Genomic DNA, 20036 nt, shown 5'->3' on the forward strand with positions numbered 1-20036 from the left:
CAGCTGCACAGTTGTGATGTTGTCAAGGTTTGCAGTAAATGCAAAACATCCCCATGGCCCAATGACCCCAAAACCATTTCCTCAAAATGGATTGCTTTGCAAACAAGCGTAACGCTTCTGTATCATGTCATCTACCTTAAGGGCCCCCTTAATCAGGAACTTAAGAGTTTTAGAACACTTCCTGACTGTTTTTGACATGCATTTGGCTGCCATCTAATTTTGGAAAAAGCTTGGACTTTTTGTACATGGATAGTGACAGCAGAGTTATTAATGTAGAAACATTTACTGATCCATTATCGCCAAGGAAAGCTCCCAGCTGATTTTTCACATAGCATTAAAAAAAATCTCATAGTCTCAATGTTGTGGTCCTTGAGTATGGCCATAACTTTAGGCGTTTGACCCCCATTACAACATATTGGTACCCTCATCATTGTTACCATTTTGTCATCGCTGCCACAAGCTTCATTGTAATAGTCCTAATTATTTATATTAAAAAACAAACAACACAATGATATCAGCAGTCAAGGAGCCTGGAAAGAAAAGCGTCTGGAGTTCTTTAGGTTTCCTTGAAGACATTTCTGGACGCTGAGGATGCCAATGTTCACATTTTGGACAGAGAAACCAAATGGTTTGAAAGAGGAGTGAAAGAAGCCATCTATGTCCACTGTGAACAGTCATCTTTGAACATAGGCGCTGGCTTACCAAACCAACTGTCTGTCATCTATAATCCAGTTTTGAGATCCCTTCCCAGACGCCTTAATGCCCACTCACATCCTGGGCCATTTGACCTCAGTAAATCACATGATAGGGTGGGGCTAGGTTTCACATTGGGTTCACCCGAAACATTGGCTGATTGTGGCCCACACCCGTTTTCACACCTTGGCTCGTGTGATTAGGTAGAGGATCAATAGGCGCTCCATGACCCATGTCCCCAGGACACTCCCGTCTGGCTTAAAATCTGGGACAATCCACCAGTTGCTCTTAGAACTGATGAAGCTTCTCGGATGAGAGGTGAAACGTCTTCAAGGAAACTTAAAGAAGTCCAGAAGCTTTTCTTTCCAAGCTCCGTAAACTACGATGACCTGGATGACTGAGAACCTTCACAGACAACATTAACAGCAACTCACCGCTATGCGTGTGGGGATCTTCTGCTCGCCATCTGACCCCTTTTGCTCTCCGTTAGCCCTGCTGTAGTCTGGAGGTTGCTGGTTCGATCCCCGGCTACCTTTTGCTTTACGGTTCCCAGGACCTTGGTGGACTATGCTGAGCAGCTGAAGCGTACTCTCGTGCTCCCGGTCTGTGCTCTCGGCCTGACCTCTCTGATAGCGGTCCGCGCAGGTAGAATGGTGCCTCCTGCACGTCTCTAACCGGGCGCGTAAACGCTCAACTATGGCGTTGTGCAGCTGTGGCACTGTGGAGCTCCTCGAGCTGGCCACCACCGGCCCGTTGCTGACCCCACCGGGCATAGCTCCTAAACCAACACCCAACATGGGTACGTATGTCCCTGCAGCAGACTGAGCGGGGGTCGCTTCTCCCATGCCCGCAGGTCCCTGATAAGTTTATAGACTGAGGTCCACTGTGCTTACAGTGGACCACAGAACGGGCATGGAAGAAAACAAGAAAACGTACTAAAGACTTGCAATGATCCCATGTGAAAAAGAAAAATACTTGGCTGTAGTCTCTGGAGAGAGGGAGCCACTATGGCCTATGATATGTGTTGAAATGTGAGCCAATTATCTTGTCAAACTGGGACTATGATATTATATGATATAAAAGATTAAAGTAAGATACGCTCCATATAAAATCATGCTATGCTCCACGTGGATTAAAAACATGCATTAAAAGTCTCAAAGTTACAGAATTGTACTAGTTTTTCCTCGGGGGATAGGCTCTGTCAGCTTATAATTAAACGTGAAATGATTTACAAACATAAAAGGCTCCGCAGCTGGAATGAATCCGCTCTTGCTTAACGTCTGGAGCTCTGCTCACAGATAAATAGGTTATATTCAATATGAATCCCTTAGATAATTCAAACCCACGGCACGCACAACTTCGGTTTCACTGGTGGTACATTCCGAGTAGCTACATTTTCAGCCTACTTTATCTAAATATTGTACCACTCTCGTTAAAGCCAAGTCCAAGAGTACACTATCGACTATAAATTGAGTGAGAGCAACCGGCTGCAAAAATAGAAGAACCGACAAACACACGAAATCCACTAAACTTCAAGACTCACGGCATTTTTTTGTTTGTTTCGAAATGAGTCCTTTTCTTTGTTGCTTTCCTTTCAATCCGGATAGGAATCTGGTTGCAAACAAGTAAAAAAAAAAACCCAGACCCCCTAAACGCAGGCAGCCGTCGCAGAAGCCGACTGAAATCCGTCTCAAATAGTCCATTGACAATCGTTTGTCCGTGTGGTACACGAAGGCAATAGCGGAGCTACTTACACAGACCCTTATTGTGCGAACATTCTGCTTTTGACATGAACTCGTATGGTTAAAAAAGGGGGTCCAGTGGCACACTCTAGTGGAGAAAAGCCTGAACTTGTCTTGCAAGATGTGAACGGTGACCGGAAGGAAGGAATCTTATTAATGTATTTTAAATTTGAACACTGTTGTCTAACCGAAGGAGCACTGAAGGTTCAACCTGTCTGCCACCTGGTCAAGCTAATCAACTAACACATGTTACCGAACATCTATTCATCCTGTATTTAAAGACACAAATGAAAAACATATTTACATCATTAACTAAAGCATGAAAAGAATAGTTAAATCCAGAACTATTCTTTGATCTTTTTTGAGTTAACACGCAGAGTAATTAACCAAGCGAGCCTACAGAACCGCTCAAATGAGCCGACTGGCTGCTGACATGTTCCTATACTGTTGTCTTATGTGTCTAGGCCGCGCTGCGTCAAATCTTTGGTAACTTTCAGCCTTCTGTAAATCTTAAAAGTTGGGTAAATGTACTCAGTAGCTTTCAAATATAACAATCACAAAAGTGAATTCGACTATATTTGCTTTGATTTTACACCTTCTCAAAGCAATTTTGCACTTTCATTCATTAACCGGCTGTTGTTTGAAGTTAATCGTATCTGGTTCAGGCGGAACGAGATATAGGAGATTAAGATACAGCCACAGAATCACGCAGAAACTTGCTCACACAGGATACATGTTTCTGTAAAGCAGAAGGAAGCTGCTCGAGCACCCAGAGGAAAACCACACAAATACGGGGAGATCGTGCAAAGTCCACACAGAGTTCAAGAAGAAATCAATTCCGTTCAACTCTGAAGCCTTTTCCAAGTATAATTAGTATAATAAATTGACTATTTGTCTTTGGGGCTGCTTTGATAGCGGAAGACTATAAGACTAGCGGCCACCAACTTGTTAACCCATACGCATATGATTAAAACCTAAGACACTCTCTCACGAATCTGCCAACCCACACTCTCTCCTCCCTTTTAGGCCCTTCTTTATGATGGATATTTCATTAGCTATATGTATAGATGCCTCCCTCAGTCATTCAGTTAACCAATCTTCATCAGGCTCTTGGCTGACTAAGAAATGTTTTGCTTATTAATCATTTTTATTCTCTTTATGGGAAATGGCATGGCCACCCAGTGGTCATTACTGGAAAATGATCCTGAAGCATAATAACAGTTATTATTTAATAAGTAGCAGGCTTATTAAATGACGAGGAATACTGTAGAAACACTTTAAAAAATGATCTGTATTTCAGTACGATAATCTGCGTTTTCCAATTTTGTTCCAAATGCAGCTTTGGGCATAACCCAAAGGAGCTTGTCATCTAATGTTTTATTAGTACTTGACTGCAGCTGCTTTCTTTAACAACAGAGGACAGCATACATTTAACTTCTGTATATTCTGTTTTGGAAGATGTGCTAAGGTATTTTATTTTGGTATTGGTAGCAATTCAAGATGCTAGTGAGTTCTGCTGTGATTTATGATTTGGAGATAGTGGCACACACAAAAGGAGGTAAAGCTGGAGGTGTGAGAGTTGAAGATGCTAATTTCATTGGGAGTGACCAAGCTGGACTTGCCTTTTACAGTGAAAGCATAGTGGACATATTGGACAAAGGACATTGAAGATGGAGCTGCTGGGGAGGAGGAAACAAGGAAGAAGACAGAGAAGGTTCACGGAAGCAGTGAAAGAGGACATGCAGGCGGTTGGTGTGATAGCAGAGATAAGGTGAGATGGAGACAGATAATCCGCTGTGGTGACCTCCTAAAGGGAGCAGCCACAGTTTACTGTTTGTGGACAGTAAGATCTCCACCACTGTGTTCAGTTTACAACTAAATGAGAAAGTGTGGTTGAAAGATGAGCTTTGGTTTATATTTAAAGAAGAACTTTAACACCAAGCTTTCACTTCTTGCTTTATTCTACGTCCACATTGTAAGCCTACCATTATACAGGAATAACAAAGTATTGTATTTTTGTGTATTCCAATTTAACTGTACCACAATACCACTGTCATTGTTTTTCTCATATTGCTTCAAAAATCAAGACAGTTTGTATACATCAGTGTTAGTAGAGAGAAGATTCCTTGTTTGATGGTTGTTTTTTTCTTTTTTTTTACAATTATCAGCTAAAAAAAACCCCACACACACACAATAAATTAATAAATTAACACAAGCAATCTGCTTTACAGTAGTAGCAATAATAGTGGTTAAAAAAAAATCTTTACAAGTACAGTACGTCAACCCAGTGACAGCCTGACAGTATCTGAACAGTACGTCAACCCAGTCAGGCTGTCATTTAACATACTACAGCTTACAATCTACCACAACACATACACAACTCTTCTGCTTACACATGATCTCTCTAGATAATAAATTACACATCCATTTCATTAACAAAAAAAAAAAAAAAAAAAGACAGACAGGGAGACAGGCTTTTCTTCACTCTTTCCTTTCCTCTCTTGCTCTTTGTGAATCACAGTTCACCTGGGATTTGCCAGTCCAACTTACACTGGCAGCCTTTGCCTTTTTATGATTAGATCATAAAAAATGAAATTTGGGAATTTAAAGAAGAATAATACACTAAACAAACTTAGTTTACTTTAACCTGTTCCTGTCATAATGCATAACACTTGCTTACATGTATCAGTAAAAAATAATGATTAAAAAGAATATAAAAAAGCTGTAAAAATGGTAGAAAAACATTAAGAAGTAAATCTTAATGAAATAATCCATACCATCTAGCACTCCATGGCCACGCTATTCTTATTAAGGTCAAGAATGGATTCTGTGGTTCCAGCCCACAATGAAATACTGGACTTGAGTTGAACTAGAAACTGATCATTCAGTTGTCCTTACTATAATATGATTCTTCCTGTTTATTCTAAGAATATTGTGAACATTTCTTCAAGGCAAAATGTACGGTCCAAACCGAAATGAAAATATAAGGCAAATTGATCAACAAAAGAAATTTAGTAAACAATATTTCTCAACTGTTTTATAGTGACTACGATCACTGGCAAATATCCACTGTGGCAGATTTCCTTTGCATTCAAAGCACTATGTTACATTATTGTAGTGCTCTTTATGCCTCATACAAGTGCATCAAATTTCTAACAGTCAAAAAGATGCACTGCAATATGTACATCTATTAATAATTTACATACAGGAACAAAAGTACTCCTCAGGGACAAAGCTGTAGTGTGTGGCATTTCAAAGCCTAAAGGCAGAAATCAGTGAATGGAGAGTTCTGGAAAACAGAAATATGCTACTCTTTATCTACTAGACTTTTGTTAACGGTCTCGAGAGACAGAGTACTTGTAAACTACACCTCTTGTCTTATTTCTATTTTTTAATCAGCACAACACAATAATTTTGTTTTTTTCAGTGCACGTTTACATTGAAAATCCATTTGAATATTAACTCAAGTCAAATGTAACGAGGTTTTGTCATCTTGCCTTTCCCATCTTCTTCATTTCACAGATTTGGATGTAACCGACTTTGTTCCTGCATTGAAATAATTGGCCTGCCATCATGCCTGACAGCTTTTAAATATAGTTTGGGCTCATGTTTAATAGAAACCCAGGCAACAGTCATGTACGGTTATCATTAGGGGTTCTGACACAGGCCTTTGCATATTTGTATGGCTATATTTTTTCCCTCTCCTCTTACCAGACATGCACTGCTAAGCTGAAATGATTGCCCGCAGTGAAAATAATCTCTTCACTGCTTCTGCAAGACTCAGCACAAATGATAGATTAAAGTGAAAAGAGAAAGTCAGCCTGCATGCCAAAATTGAAGTGCATCTTGGCATTCCTGAGACCAGCAAGCATACTCTTACAGTATATTAATATGGTTATTGACCAGTTAGCCTCTGCTGCTCTTAAATGGCAAAAACGAAATAAATTGGCAACTAGATGCAAACAAAATTAACTGCTGCAGAGGGTTGAATGGAACTGTGATCAAACAGTGCACTTATAAATAACAGTTTGACAGTAAGGATGATATTATTAATTATCTATTCACTGTTCTAACAGTCTGCATGAGGAGCTTTGGCAGGGAACTTCACCTGTATGGCCTGATATTCTGCATGCTTGCAGTACACTCTAGTAATAATCATCACAAAGAACAGGCATAAATTAGTTATGGCTTTAGGCCCAAATATTTTAGTTTTAAGCAAGCTCATCCAGTATCCATGGTAATGGTGGCAGAAACTTGACACTGGAGATGGCTGACCTAAAGTGCCCCTATTATGCTTTAAGTTTTTCCTCAACTCTTTAATCTGTTACACAGCCTTTTGTGCATGTAAAAGGTCTGGAAACTTTCAAAGGCCAAACTTTCACTTGTAGCCAAATGAAAGCAAAATCTCTGCTGCTGTAATGTCTGGAATACATTTTTTACACTGCAGGGTTTTTTCTGTATTGCTACTTAGTTATGTCACTGTGACACAATGTTATGAAGTTCATGTAATTGGTTGGTTTGACATGCTCGCTAATAAAGAATGAGGAGCAGCCTTAATTCAATTTAGATGTAGTCAGTTGCTTTATTTCCTATTAAAGTCACTTCTACGAACTCTATAATTCCTTTGCTGTGAGGAACACACACCTAATGCTTTACTGTTGAGTCTTTGGGCACTTCCTGGATCTGAGGAAGTGACCAAGTAAAGTACTTTTATTTTTTAATAGCAATGTCCCCACAACAATAGGAATATTCTTAAATCTTTAGTGTTAGCACTATGCTAATATGGCTAACTTCACCATCTGTTAGCTTCCCTCCTATAAAAGGAGCAGCTGCAGCAGAATTATGTGAATGTGTGGTGTCTTTCTAGCATGTCTAAAGCTAAAACTGCTACAACTGGGTTAAAAGCTAGCCGAAAAAACAAAACACCCAAAACAAAAAAACCCAACCCAATATCCAGACATGGTATTCAGAGGCGGACAGTGGGTGCTGGAGAGCGTTACAGTATGTTTTGGGTGTGTATATATGTGAGTGGCAGTTTGCTAGGATTTCTGCATAAATAAACGATTTAATATAAAATAACCTTTTTTTTAATTAAATGTTAATTCAACTATTTCATGCAAAACGTATGTAGCAAACCAGTGGACAAAAGAATTAAACTCTTTAAGGTCCTTAATTCAGCAGGAAAACCTGGTAACACTATCTTGGAGGACTACGATTATACATCTGTGATCAAGGATGTCTTCCTTTTGTCAACTTTTTGGGGAAGTGCTGTAATGGAACCTGTTAGAAGGTGAAAAGAAGTGTCACAGCAATGAGAATCAGAAAACTGCTTGTTGTATTAGAGTTTAATCTATTTTAATTGACTCCCCGAATAAAATGATGAACCTGCATAATAGGGACACTTTAAGGCTTGTTTGTGATGCATAGGTCAGTGTCAGGACTTGACCCCCTTGGCAGGTTCAGTAGACTGTCGCACATCAGTCCATTCCTGCATTGTGTTTTGCAGAGCTTGAGTCTTTTCCTTGTCGACTTGGACATAATCCACCTTCTCGTCCGATGTCACAGAGGACGTAGAGGGCTGTGGAACAATAAATAAAGTTTAATTGCATAATGATAGAAATGAGAAAAGTTAATTTAGTCTATAAAATCCTCTGCTTACTTTTCTGTGTGGGTTGGGTGTCCCAGGCTGGAATTCCAGTGCTAGGTAGTCCACGTTGCCACACTTCCTAGGGGCTGGGCTGCTGGTGCCACTCACGGCTGGGGAGGTAGACGCTGGGTTCTGCTAATGTAATAGGAGGGAGGTTTCACTCACACAGTATGCAGTGAGTTAGCGGTGCATACAAATAAGTGAATCGTTAAAACAAAGAACACAATGTACTCTCCCCAGTCTCCCCGTCCAGCTTGCTGGACCTACCATAGCCACATAATTCTCTTCACTGTCTGCAGAGTCGGTGCTGGTGATGCTTTGTGTAGAGATGGGTCTACAGTGCTGGGAGGATGTGCAGTTCATAGCAGGCCTAAAGAAACATAAGGGGGAAAAAAATCTGTAACATCTGTACTGCCTGCTATGTAATGATTCTTGACTGTGTGTGTGGAATTCACTGATATAAGACTCACATGGGTCGTGTCCAGGACATAGTGACTGGACTCTTAAATGGCAGCTCATCAATGATCCCATTGTTCTTCAAATCAAGAGGTGTTGGCTTTGCTGCAGAAAAACAAGAACAGATGTTATTAAAAAAACATCATGGTCTTCAACAATTTACAACAGATTTTAGAGCTGATTTGAAGCATGCTCTTAGTGAGACGTGAGAAGCTAAGTGTCAAAATCTCACATTTTCTGTCAGGTTTGAGGTCGCGATAGATAGGCGGTGGTGTAACATCACTGAGACGACTGGGCCTGTGGCACAAGGAGGCACTGCTCGCCTTACGGGCAGGTAAAGTTGCAGAGAATCCTGGGAAATCAAAGTGATGCGGCCCTGGGCTCATAGGAATGTAGATATTCTTAGGACTGTCAGCCTGGCAAGCGCTGAGTGGTGAGGAGCCAGGATTCATGGGCACGTAGTTGTCATCTGAATTGCCGCTGTCTGAGCGAGTCAGTGGTGTCTGTCTCTGCCATCAAAAGAGACAGAGGGCAAATGACTCTCACAATCTCTCTGGACTTGCAGGAAAACTGTGGCACTCAGTTGGAATAAATATAGAAGTATTTCCTTTTCTATCTCTGCAGTTTATGATTGACTGCTGACAGGATCTATCTGAGGAGGCAGTGCAGTTCAAGGGAGGGTTACTCACCAGGTAAGAGCTGAATCCATCATTGACTGACTCCATAGACTGGCCTGAGTGGTTGAAATGGATGAAACGATGTTGATTGTTAGTTTCAAAGGAGGATCCTGTGGAGAAGGGTGAAGGAAATGATCAATATTTACCACTGTCAGAAATTTTGAAAGCGAAAATGCTGCCCGAGTGTAAAAGTAACATTCCATGCCTACATGACTTAAATACTGTATAACAATGCAATAGAGATCAATTTATATGTAGGAAGGGCCTTTTTAATATTTAAAAACAGTGGTCACACATCAGCTCTTGTTTCTACCTATATGATGGCTAAGGATGGACTTTGCAAAGCAATAACCACAGCAAGCTAAGAAGCCATGCATTGTGTCTACGGAAGCTTTTTTCACATGGCAGAAAAAAGCCTGGAATGAAACACTGGAGCAGGCTGTATGGCTTGAATTTCATTAGCATTTCAACAGGACAGAGTTTGCCAGACTGGGCTGCTTGTTTCTGCTTAGTTGCTAACTTTAAATCACCAAAATGAAAAGCAGAAGAAAGAGTCAGTGAAAGAGAAGCAGGTGAGTGATGCAAAAAGTGTTTGCTATTTGTCAAAAACAGAGAAGAAGTGAAAACGTATTAGCAAAGCAGTCATAGCACTAATTGTTTCCTGCGTACCTCTGTGCAGTCTGATGTTCTCGACAGCAGGGAGAGTATTTCTGCGTGGGATGACTGACACTGCAGACATTACCTCTTCATTCTGGCTCCCTACTGACTGAGGACTCCCCCACTGACCCTCAGACCCTTGACTGGGTTTAGGGGGTCTGGGAGGAGGATTATATGAGGATTCAGAGCTAGAGGGTGTCAAGGCGTTGTGATTTTTATCAAATGTCCTGGGGATCTGATAGAAGGAGCCAGGTGGTGTAGGCAGATCATAGTTATCAGGCAAGCGTTCATTGCTGTGCATTGTGGCAAGGGCATTGCAAGGCGTTTTGAAAGTGTAGACCTCCTCATTCTCAAGCTCAGGATCACCTAGACCACTGTGAGCTGGCGCCTCGGAGCTATAACCCCTTGGAAGAACGTAGCAGGCCTCCTGGTTCGAGTCATCGTGCACTGGCATCTGGTGTTTTCCTGGCTTGGGAAGGCTGTAAAAGCCATGCAGCTGCGCACTCTTGCTTCGTGTGGACTGGGAGAAACTGGCACTTCTGCAGCACAGAGAGGATACACACAAACACACACACAAGTTTTTTATTCTGGAAACTTTCTTGCTGCTTTTCCTTTATCTACCTTTCTTTTTCTCGTGTCTTGAATTAAGTACTGCGCCAGCCTATCTAAACAAAAATGAACCATCATCTCTTCTATTACAGTGTTTACTGTCACTTTAGTGTAATCACCAAAATAGCCACTAGATGGTACCCTATCACTACAGAGGGAACTTTACCTTTATAAACATTAAGCACACAATTAAAGAACAATATACTTGATATCCAGTTAATGATACCTATGGAGCTAAAATACCTTATTTAGTGATTTAGTTATTTTTTAGATGGCTCAATGAACAATACAAGTATTGTATCCAATGCCACAGGCAACATTTTTGCCTCTAATGCCTGGGGGGACGGGCTTTTTTGAATTCAGTATTTTTAATCATTCTTTGAAAAGCTTCTTTATTTTTATGTTTTCAGCATTGACAAAAGAGGGTTTCCCTGTCAAGGGAGGGGGAGGGGGAACTCTATGACTTTCCCAGAGTTTCTCAGTCTCGGTTAGGCACCCTAGGGACATGCCTCATTTAGTCTGGCTCCTTTGAAGGGCTTGACCTTGAGAGAAAACCAAAGCAACGCTACTCCTTAGAAATTTCGGTCTAGTTAGTGGAGCAATGCAACTGAAAGTTATCCTCAGTTAGTTGTTTCTGTATGTTTGCTGAGGAGGCTGTGTGCAAATATGCAATTTAAATTGCAGGCTTCTAATGGTTACATGAACTCTTTATTGCAATAAGAGATAATGCATTAATGCCACACCATTAATATTGACATAACATTTTGCTCTCTCTAATCTAATTTCTTTTTCATGTCAAATAACACACTTTGTGCCATCAATTCTTCTTCTTCTGTCTCCTGTGGATTTTCATAATCAATCAATAATTTTGCTCATTGCTCGGTATTCCATCATTGTGGCTGATTTGTGGGCTTTTTACACAGATTAATTCTAGTCAGACCCATGGAGTTTCATTCTGACATGAATCATACCCTGCCACCAGATGCCTGTCTTAATTAGCACAATCGTGAAACAGAAGCTAGCGACATAAATATCTGCATAAAGCTGATGAGATGGATTGTGAGGTTTGATTTCCTGGGTTTTGCAGAGGTCCAATGCAGCAGATTTATGTGCAAATCGTGTGGCTGAGAGGGCAGTTCTTCCCTGGGTGAGTTTAAACCTATAGGAGTGATGAATTGCTGCCTCAACCTCATTGATCATCTACTGTGCCAGCTATCTGCTGAATGGCATCATTATTAAAGCTGACTTTTGATTCTTAAAAAATGGGCACGAAGGCGGTAGAAAGCGAGGTGCATGCAGATGCAAAACACAAGAGCGCATTTAATACAAATGCCTGGTCCCTTTTTTTCTCCTGCTCAGCATATAGCTGACGCAGGCATTTATGTACCTACTTCTAGTTACCCCACATGTATTCACACCTCTGCATTTGTTCACATTTTGTTTTACAACCACAAAGCTAGGGCGTTATCACATGTTACAAAATCATATAAAGTCTAGCATGCTGTGGTATTTTTTAGATAAACACGTATTGACCTTTAATTTAAGGCAAGCAACATGTTTCAAAAAAGGTTGAAATAGAACAACAAAAGACTGTAAATGCATAACATGGAGAAAAAAAATACACCTAGTGGAACAACTACTTTGTTTAATTAATAACAGGACATCCTAGAGTGGCTGAGACTTACGCAATTGTAGATGGTGAGGGTCTGCTCCTATAAGAAAGACCTTATGGGCAAATTGCTCAGCATTTTAAAAATAATGGGTCTTAATTTAATGCTGTCAAAAATATGGAGATCAGGATCTATGATGCATATTATTAAAAAGAATTCAGCGAATTATGATAAATGTCTATTAGACACATATTAATCTGTAATGGAAATCCCTGAATAGCACTTTGCAAGAGGATTTTAAGTGAATGCATTTTATCACTACATTTGCAAGTATATGTTAAACCATGAAAAGAAAAAATAAATCAATACGACAATACAACCAACAGCAGGCTCTGGTTGCAAAAAATGGCCTGCCTGCAGTCCAGACCTGTAAACCCACTGAAACATTTGGCACATCATGAAATGCAACAAAGAAAGCTGAAATCTGTTGAGCAGCTGGATCCTCTATCAGCCTAGAGTCTGAACATTTTCTGCTTTCAAAAACTGCAGCAATTGTTCTCTTCAGTGTTTACAGACAGTTAAAAGAAAAGATGATGCAGTACTCTGACAAATATATCCATGTACCAATTTTTTTAGATGATTAAATTAAAATTCGGCAAAAATCAAAAAGAAATTAAAATGTATCACTTTCAACATTTGGCAATTTGTCTTTGTAGTACTTTCAATGAAACACTTGATTAAAGAAATTTGCAACTAACTGCATTCAATGTTTGTCATTTTTCAAATGACTGATTAAGATAATTAAACACAAGCCTGGGTCATGGCTGGATCTTGTTTAGAGCCTTTTTGCATTAATGTGACAAAATACTTTCATTTTTATAGTATTTGCTACACTGAATAAACCAAAAAGATCCAACATCTGATTGTTTATTCTAATAATTATCAGCACAGCAAACCAAATGTTTATACCATGTTACAAAATGCAATCCACTATACTTTTTCTCATTTTCAAATTGGATATAATTTCAGTGAAGAATGAATACCTTCTTTGTTTATACTGTTTGGTTATGCTTCATCATATGCGCTTCCACAGCACATGCGGCACTCACACGAACACACACACACACACACACACACACTTGGTGACATCACAATTCTCAACCCTACGATGTTACTTCTAACCCTCAGAGGCTTCTAAGCTGAGGAAACGCTATAAACCTGTACGTTGACCTGCATTAACGGAAAACAGGAAACTAACACAGGACGCCTGAAGGTCGTGACCTTTACCGTGCACTTTCTGTCTTCCTGCTAATGCACTGGTGGAGGAGGAGGTAGTCCTGGGGAGCACTGTTGGACATGGAGTTATGGTGTGTGTGGCGCACAGGCACATCAAATGTGAAGAGCACTGGCTGGCTGGAATGGACGGGGGCAGAGGACTTGCGTTCTCCGGTCAAAGGAGCCATTGAGCTGGTGACATCTGCTCCAACAGAACGGGGCATATGGTGTAACCTGCCATCTGCAGAGAGGAGACATTGGAATAATTGATTATTTCACTTAGGTTAGTTTTCTGTTGAAGTGATCTGTTGCACAGTATTATGCTTTAGAAATTATGAGCTTAGTAATCATCCCTTACAAATTTCACTTCTGCTGTCAAAATCTTTGCACTAAAGGGTGAAAGGGTTCTAGGTCTTCAGATGACCTAGTCTTGTAGTTAGGCGCAATCAGTCTACACTCAAATCAATAGAGAACAGCGATTTATCTCTAGGGAAGACAGAAAATCGTATCCTCTTGCCTTTTGGGATGCAGAGAACAAGCAGTTGAACAGCACATGATCCTTTTTGACCAAGGTCAATGTGCCTGTTTTTTATTTTTATGGAGCAACCTACTGTTTTGCACAGTGGGACTATGTGAACAACATGATCTCACAATCTTATTGCTTCTGTGTGACATCCCTGATATTTTCCACTGAAAGACTATAAAGAAAAGACAAATCTGAGATGGGGATGCTGGAAATAGACTGGGCAGAAAGCCAAAATGAGGAGGTGCACACTGAGCAGAAGGAGTAGTGAGTAGGCAGCCCACTGAAACATCGACCTATGGTGCATTGTGCAACACTAGCTGATAGGCGAAAGAGAAAAAATCTCAGCTACTGCTGACAGTAATCTCTTTCTTTCACTGTACAGTAAATGAAAGATTTTGCATAAGCAAGAATCTTTGAAGCTTAAAAAGAGAAAATAATGCCTGACAACAGTCTTGAACCAAAACATATAAACGAGGACAAAAAGAAAATCTTTCCCTTTTTAGAAGCAGGAGGGAGTGTAAAATCAACTTTCCCGTCAGACAAATGACTAGTATTGCTTTTCACTTTTTCGTTGAATTTGTCTGTCCACTGTGACTCTCCTCAATCTTTATCAGGCCTTTACAAAGCAAGCTATGGGTCAAACTGCCCTTTAAGAAGAAGGCAATGTTCTGTGAGTCATAATATGTGCTGAGAAACAGATACAAATGTGGTGTGTGAGCATGTGTGTATGCATGTTGGACAGTTGGAGGGTGGGGGTTTTCTGGAGTCCAATTTGCTGAATGAGGTCACATCCATGCCTGAGGGGAAAAAAGGGCTATGCTATGAGGAGTCCAAGCTAGTGGACACAAGCGAGATGCCCAGGCCCACAGCAACACAGGCGGGGACTCTCCCCAGTGATCCTCAATTACACCATTGTTCTGAGCAATTCCATTCTCCCTAGGCTGGTTAGGCATCATCTCCTTTCTCCACAAAAAGCTTTGTAAAAGCTTTCATCCAGTGCGGTGAGTACTAGGCCCATGAATATGGGTAGATATATTGATTTGTTGTCGAAAAATAGCCCCCCCCCCGCGCGCACCAGAGCGGAGAGATGCAATGAAAAAAACAGAAGCAGGCTTGATGACTTTGATCCTGCGGAGACAACAAAACTTCAACTAAAGAGTAACATGTGACCGCTGCACAAGATAATGTTTTTCTCTATGTTCTGAGAGATTTTTGATTAACTGCACATATCACTGTCAGAATCAGAACAACATGAAGGATGACTGCTTCAGTGTGCTGATGGAACAGCCTATATGGCTCATCACTGACACTAATGGACCTAATGATGTATGTTGCCACTGGAAAGCAATTCCAGCAACACAGAACAAAGCCGCAAAACAGAAACAGAGAGAAGAGCAGAAAATAAAAACACTCATATGTCCCAACAGATGCTCCTACAAATTTTTCGCTACACTAGCTAATGTACTGGGACGCTCAAAGTAAGGTGGAAAAATGCTTATTATTTACCAGAGTCGTATAAATAACAATACCACAGCTTAAAAAGTAAGCCAATAAAACTATGAGGAAGGAGTCAAATAAAATAAGAGGTTAGTAGTGATTTTTGTTTCTTTTTTTCTTCGGTTTTTAGTTTTGAGGCTGATTTCATTACCCAAAACGGTTTCTTTTCACTGAATTCAAACTGAAGCACCAACATCAAAGGCAGTTTAAAAAGACAAAGAGTTCTTTCCATGCTTGAAACAAATATCAGACCATCAACAGCAATGCACTGAAGGACCCTTTTGGTCGGTGAATGACACATGGCTTTGCTGGGTCAAAGAGCTCCTAAGTTCATGAGCAATTTTCCAATTATGTTCTATAATACATCACCTACTGTCTCATTGAGTCTGTGGCCATAATCTAATATAAGCTGGCTGCTGCTCAGAGGGCCAAAATTAGAACCATGCTGGATCACTCATGACAAGAAGGTCTTTGTAGCGTGCTCATTTCCTCCCAGTCCAACCAGAATAAGACATAGACATATGATAATTAGGGCCCGAGCACTTCGAGTGCGAAGGCCCTATTGTATCTGCTCTGTTTATTATTATTATTATTATTATTATTATTATTATTTTTTACCGAAATGAATTGCCTTTTTGAGGGCTTTAACATGCTCAAAAACTCATGAAATTTTGCACACATGCCAGGTCTCGTGAAAAATTTTGTATTTTAATGGTTTTACATATGAGCACTGGGAAAGGCTCTGTAGCGCCACCCATGCCTTGTTAAATGCAGCCCTACGAACACATCGTTTTAGCTACATGTATGAAATTTGACACACATGTGTATCATGCCAAGACGAACAAAAAAGTCAGTGGGACCATTGACGCAAACCCAACAGGAAGTCCGCCATTTGGAAGTGAAGGTGACATTTTGGCTCTAATTTTGCCATTTCCATGCCTCGAACTTTTGCGAACTCCTCATTGGAATTTCATCGCACAAGCTTCATATTTGGTCAGTGTCAACTACACACCTGGGCCATGTTAAATTGCGGAGCTTTTTGAGTTTTCGGGTTACTGTGAGGCCGTGGCGCCACGGCGAATTTTCGATGACTCGCCATGAAAATCTTATTGCCTCTCGCTCTGTCATACATTGTCCGACCTTGACCAAAGTGGACACATATGATAAGGCTCCACCCCTGAACATATTTCAACTGCCATATTTGACACCAGGGACAGCGCCACCTAGTGGGAACAGGAAATGTCATGTTTTACACTTTGGGGTACAGTATTGTAATGGGTGACATCTGCAGCCTCAAATTTCTCCAGGAAAGCCTTAAGGAGTTGGTCTTGGGTTCCAGAGAAAACTGTGAGTTTTCGCTGAAGGGTGTGACCCCAGCAGCATGGCTTAACATTGAGGTCTCGCCATGAAGAAACAAATTAGTGTAACTCAATGAAATCCAATGTGATCAGTACCAGATTTTACAGGGATGATGTCAGACCCGCCCTGAACAGATTGATATGCCCATTGTCAGGAATACGTAGAGCGCCACCTAGTGGCACCAGGAAATGTCATGTCTTTCATTTTGTTGTACTGATTTTCACAGGTTCATCGTGGCCACCTCAAAAGCGGTGAATATCACCATCAGTCCTCTTGATGCTTCAGTGAGAAAATTGTGACTATAAACTGAACGGCGCACCCTGGTGGCAGCGCAGTTCACCATGAAAGATGAAGTGGCTTTTGAGGGGCTTGAAAAGTTTAAAAAGTCTTGAAATTTGGCGCACACCTCTAATGTGATGAGGGATTTCTTTTTATATGTTCATTTTCATTGAAGAGCGCAAAATGGCTCCACAGCGCCCCCTACAAAATTTCAAAACAACAGCCCCTGCTCTGTGTTTTATGTATGAGTTTGAAACCTGGCAAGCTTATTGGAGATATCAAGATGTACAAAAAGTCTCTTGGAGCAATATCCCAAATCCAACAGGAAGTCAGCCATTTTAAAATTAATGTGTAAATTTGGCGACATTTTCCCTCTTTTCAGGCCTCATACTTTGACGAACTCCTCCAAGGGATTTCATTAGATTTACGCGATCTCCTGTGTGTGGAATCTAAAGACCTTTGTGATGTTAAATTGCGAAGCTTTTTACGTTCAGGGAAACAGGGTGGGGTGGTCATGGCGGCACGTGGAGTTTCAATCACCGCCAAAAAGCAGTAACCTGCTGTCGGCTCAAAAAACACAATGTCCAATCTCTCCCAAAGGTCGCAGGCGTGATGAGACTCGAGCTCGGAAATGTTTGTTATGCCATTTGTCAGTAATGGTTAGAGCGCCACCTAGTGGGACGACTATAATAATGGTTGAATGAGATGAAATGTTAGCTGGTGGTTAAATGCATGAATTCCATCAATGTGACATCAGATCGGAAGCGCTGGTTTTAGGTGTTGGGCTTGGCTCTCGACGTGCGTCGGGGGTGCGAGGCCCTCATATCGCTGCTTGCAGCTTTCAAAACTATATAATTTAATATGAAATTATGAAATTAGAAATAAAAATAGAAAGTACCACTGACCTATTGAATTGAAATATACAGGAAGCAGCTGAATTTTTCATCAGCGTTGCAACTGCAACCCTTAAATACTGCATAAAAGATAATGATTTAAGGTACACTCTAAACACATGCCTTGAATGTAAGTACTTCAAAACCATTATTTCCTTAATGGTTGTTGTCAGAGATTGCACTTAACAATACCATCTTGTGGCTCAAACAGCTGCAGTAAGTACTGCACATTAACCTCAGATACATCAAGAGTCTACACAAAGGCCTGGCAGTGGTCTTGGTTTTGGTGGTGGTGCTGATGATTGTGGGGGTTGTTGTGTGTGTCTGTGTGCGAGACACAATAAGGTGACACAATATGTCTGAGGTCTGCGTGCCCTTGAAAAGGAGACCACTACTTTTGGACGTTCATCTGAAAATGTATTCGTTACATGAGCACTAAACTGTTTCTACTGCTGAGTCCAAGTGCTGAACATAGCTACATTATTTGTTGTCCAAATCTGCTTGGCAGTCTATAAAAAAGCACTGTGTCCCAGTAGGCTACATACTGGGTCCATTTGGATGTGTGGTTGCTGAGGGTATGGGATGTTTCCATGACAGTGATATAATTGGATGAAGAAGAAACTAACACCAGCAGTGAAGAGAGATGTTTGCATGGCATTCTTACTCTGCTAGAGCAAGGTTTCCCTTGAAAATAGTTCACAAGAGTATTACGCAGACTAAACACGCAGGAGCTGATCACATTACTCCCCGTGCCCACTCAATACCATGTGAGCATCACCATCTGACCCCACAGTAACATCAGTTCTCCCTCAAAACACTGCACTCATCAATCAATTAAATGGCTTGTGCTATTCTGGGCCGCTGAATTATAGAGTCTGGCTAAATTATAAAACTGAAAATAATTTTCAATCTCATGATCCACTTCTATAAGGTGATGGATAGATATAAAAAGAAATAAATAGATATAAATAGACTGTAAATAAAAGATAGACACAGCCGCTGGGTTTTTGGATTCCTCTTTCAAAACCTTGAGTTTGGCATTTTAATTGTCAACATTTTTTTAAACCAAACACCAAAAGAGGGCTATGGATCTAGGAGACATGGAGAGCGCTGCATACAGCAGCATCTTATAAATCACAAGGTAGCAAAGCTCTAATTTGTATCCTACCATATTGAATTTTACCTTAAAAATATAAAATATTAACATCATGCCGCATCAATTAAGACATAAGACAGGCAAACTGAGATGAGCAGACGTTACTTTTTCATAGACTTCTATAGAACTGAATTTCTTTTTACAACCATAAGGAGTCGCCCCAAAGCTTTTAACATAAATGCACATTTAGGGGTCCAACTTATAAAGAGTGTCTACATTGCTCTTGTCGCTAGTCATCTTAAAAACTCGTTACATCCATTTTTAACAAGTATATATACTATGTACTGTTAGATCTAATAATTCTTGACAAATACAGCTTTACAGTATAGAAAATGGATAAAATTTTTTCCATGAGGTCTCCATTTGTACTGTTCACAAGTTTCTCTAAAATGAAACTTGTAAATCAACAGTCACATAGTGCTAATGAAGAATTGCAAGGCAGAAGGGGGAAAAGGAAATGGTCAGACACTAACACAGGATGAACATAACTTGTTCTGATTTTCTGCTTAAAAAACATATACCTAATAAATGCATGTGCCACTTTTTCCTAATTGCTGTTTAGAAAAAGTGTAGGTATGAGAGTTATGCAGCTTCTCCTAAACAAGGTTTGAGCAGAATATCAGTGCAGCAAAGATTGCACTGTGGCTCATGTGATTATTCTGATTCATCTATGCATTTGAATTAATTTGTAAAATGATACTCCTTTAGTAGTAGCTTGCCACCACTGTTTCTATAAATGCGCACATCATCCCGTCTGTTTTATTTGAACGTATTTTGATTTTATGAGGACAAGAAAATGCAAAGATTATCTTGGTTTCATAACTTTCACTACTGCTTTCAGTTTGCTGCAATAAGTTAAATTCCTGTCTTGAAATGGAGCTTTACGTCTTGCCATTTCCTGCCACAGCATAACTGACTTTTCGCGTTTTTTTTTTTTTTTCACGGTTAATGTGCAAGAAA

At 40.4% G+C, this 20036-nt stretch overlaps 2 protein-coding genes and 1 long non-coding RNA gene across 5 annotated transcripts in view; 1 reads left to right on the forward strand and 2 right to left on the reverse strand.

The window, feature by feature from the left end:
• Window positions 1–2456, reverse strand: part of zmp:0000001236 (mastermind-like protein 2) — a 34124-nt gene extending 31668 nt beyond the window's left edge. Inside the window, exon 1 of the mRNA XM_031751233.2 lies at window positions 1128–2456. Coding sequence (XP_031607093.1) covers window positions 1128–1538 — 411 coding nt within the window. The 5' untranslated portion in view covers window positions 1539–2456. The remainder of the gene's footprint in view (window positions 1–1127) is intronic.
• LOC120432892 lies at window positions 1368–6079 on the forward strand. Its single transcript, XR_005608169.1, has 3 exons — window positions 1368–1492; window positions 4067–4206; window positions 5958–6079. It is a non-coding gene; the product is annotated as an uncharacterized LOC120432892 (long non-coding RNA).
• The window catches only part of gab2 (GRB2-associated binding protein 2), a 36857-nt gene continuing 21199 nt past the window's right edge, over window positions 4379–20036 (reverse strand). Inside the window, exons 3-10 of one of the 3 annotated variants that reach the window (XM_031751221.2) lie at window positions 13379–13607; window positions 9885–10411; window positions 9228–9325; window positions 8771–9047; window positions 8553–8643; window positions 8350–8452; window positions 8095–8214; window positions 4379–8013 (exon numbers count right to left, since the gene is read on the reverse strand). In XM_031751221.2, the coding sequence (XP_031607081.1) occupies window positions 7870–8013; window positions 8095–8214; window positions 8350–8452; window positions 8553–8643; window positions 8771–9047; window positions 9228–9325; window positions 9885–10411; window positions 13379–13607 (1589 nt within the window). In that variant the 3' untranslated portion in view covers window positions 4379–7869. Of the gene's footprint in view, window positions 8014–8094; window positions 8218–8349; window positions 8453–8552; window positions 8644–8770; window positions 9048–9227; window positions 9326–9884; window positions 10412–13378; window positions 13608–20036 lie in introns of all 3 variants that reach the window. The other 2 variants (XM_039598242.1, XM_031751220.2) reach the window with 2 other exon arrangements.

Source organism: Oreochromis aureus, linkage group 14, assembly GCF_013358895.1.
Source record: "Oreochromis aureus strain Israel breed Guangdong linkage group 14, ZZ_aureus, whole genome shotgun sequence".
In the NCBI taxonomy this organism is placed as follows: domain Eukaryota; kingdom Metazoa; phylum Chordata; class Actinopteri; order Cichliformes; family Cichlidae; genus Oreochromis; species Oreochromis aureus.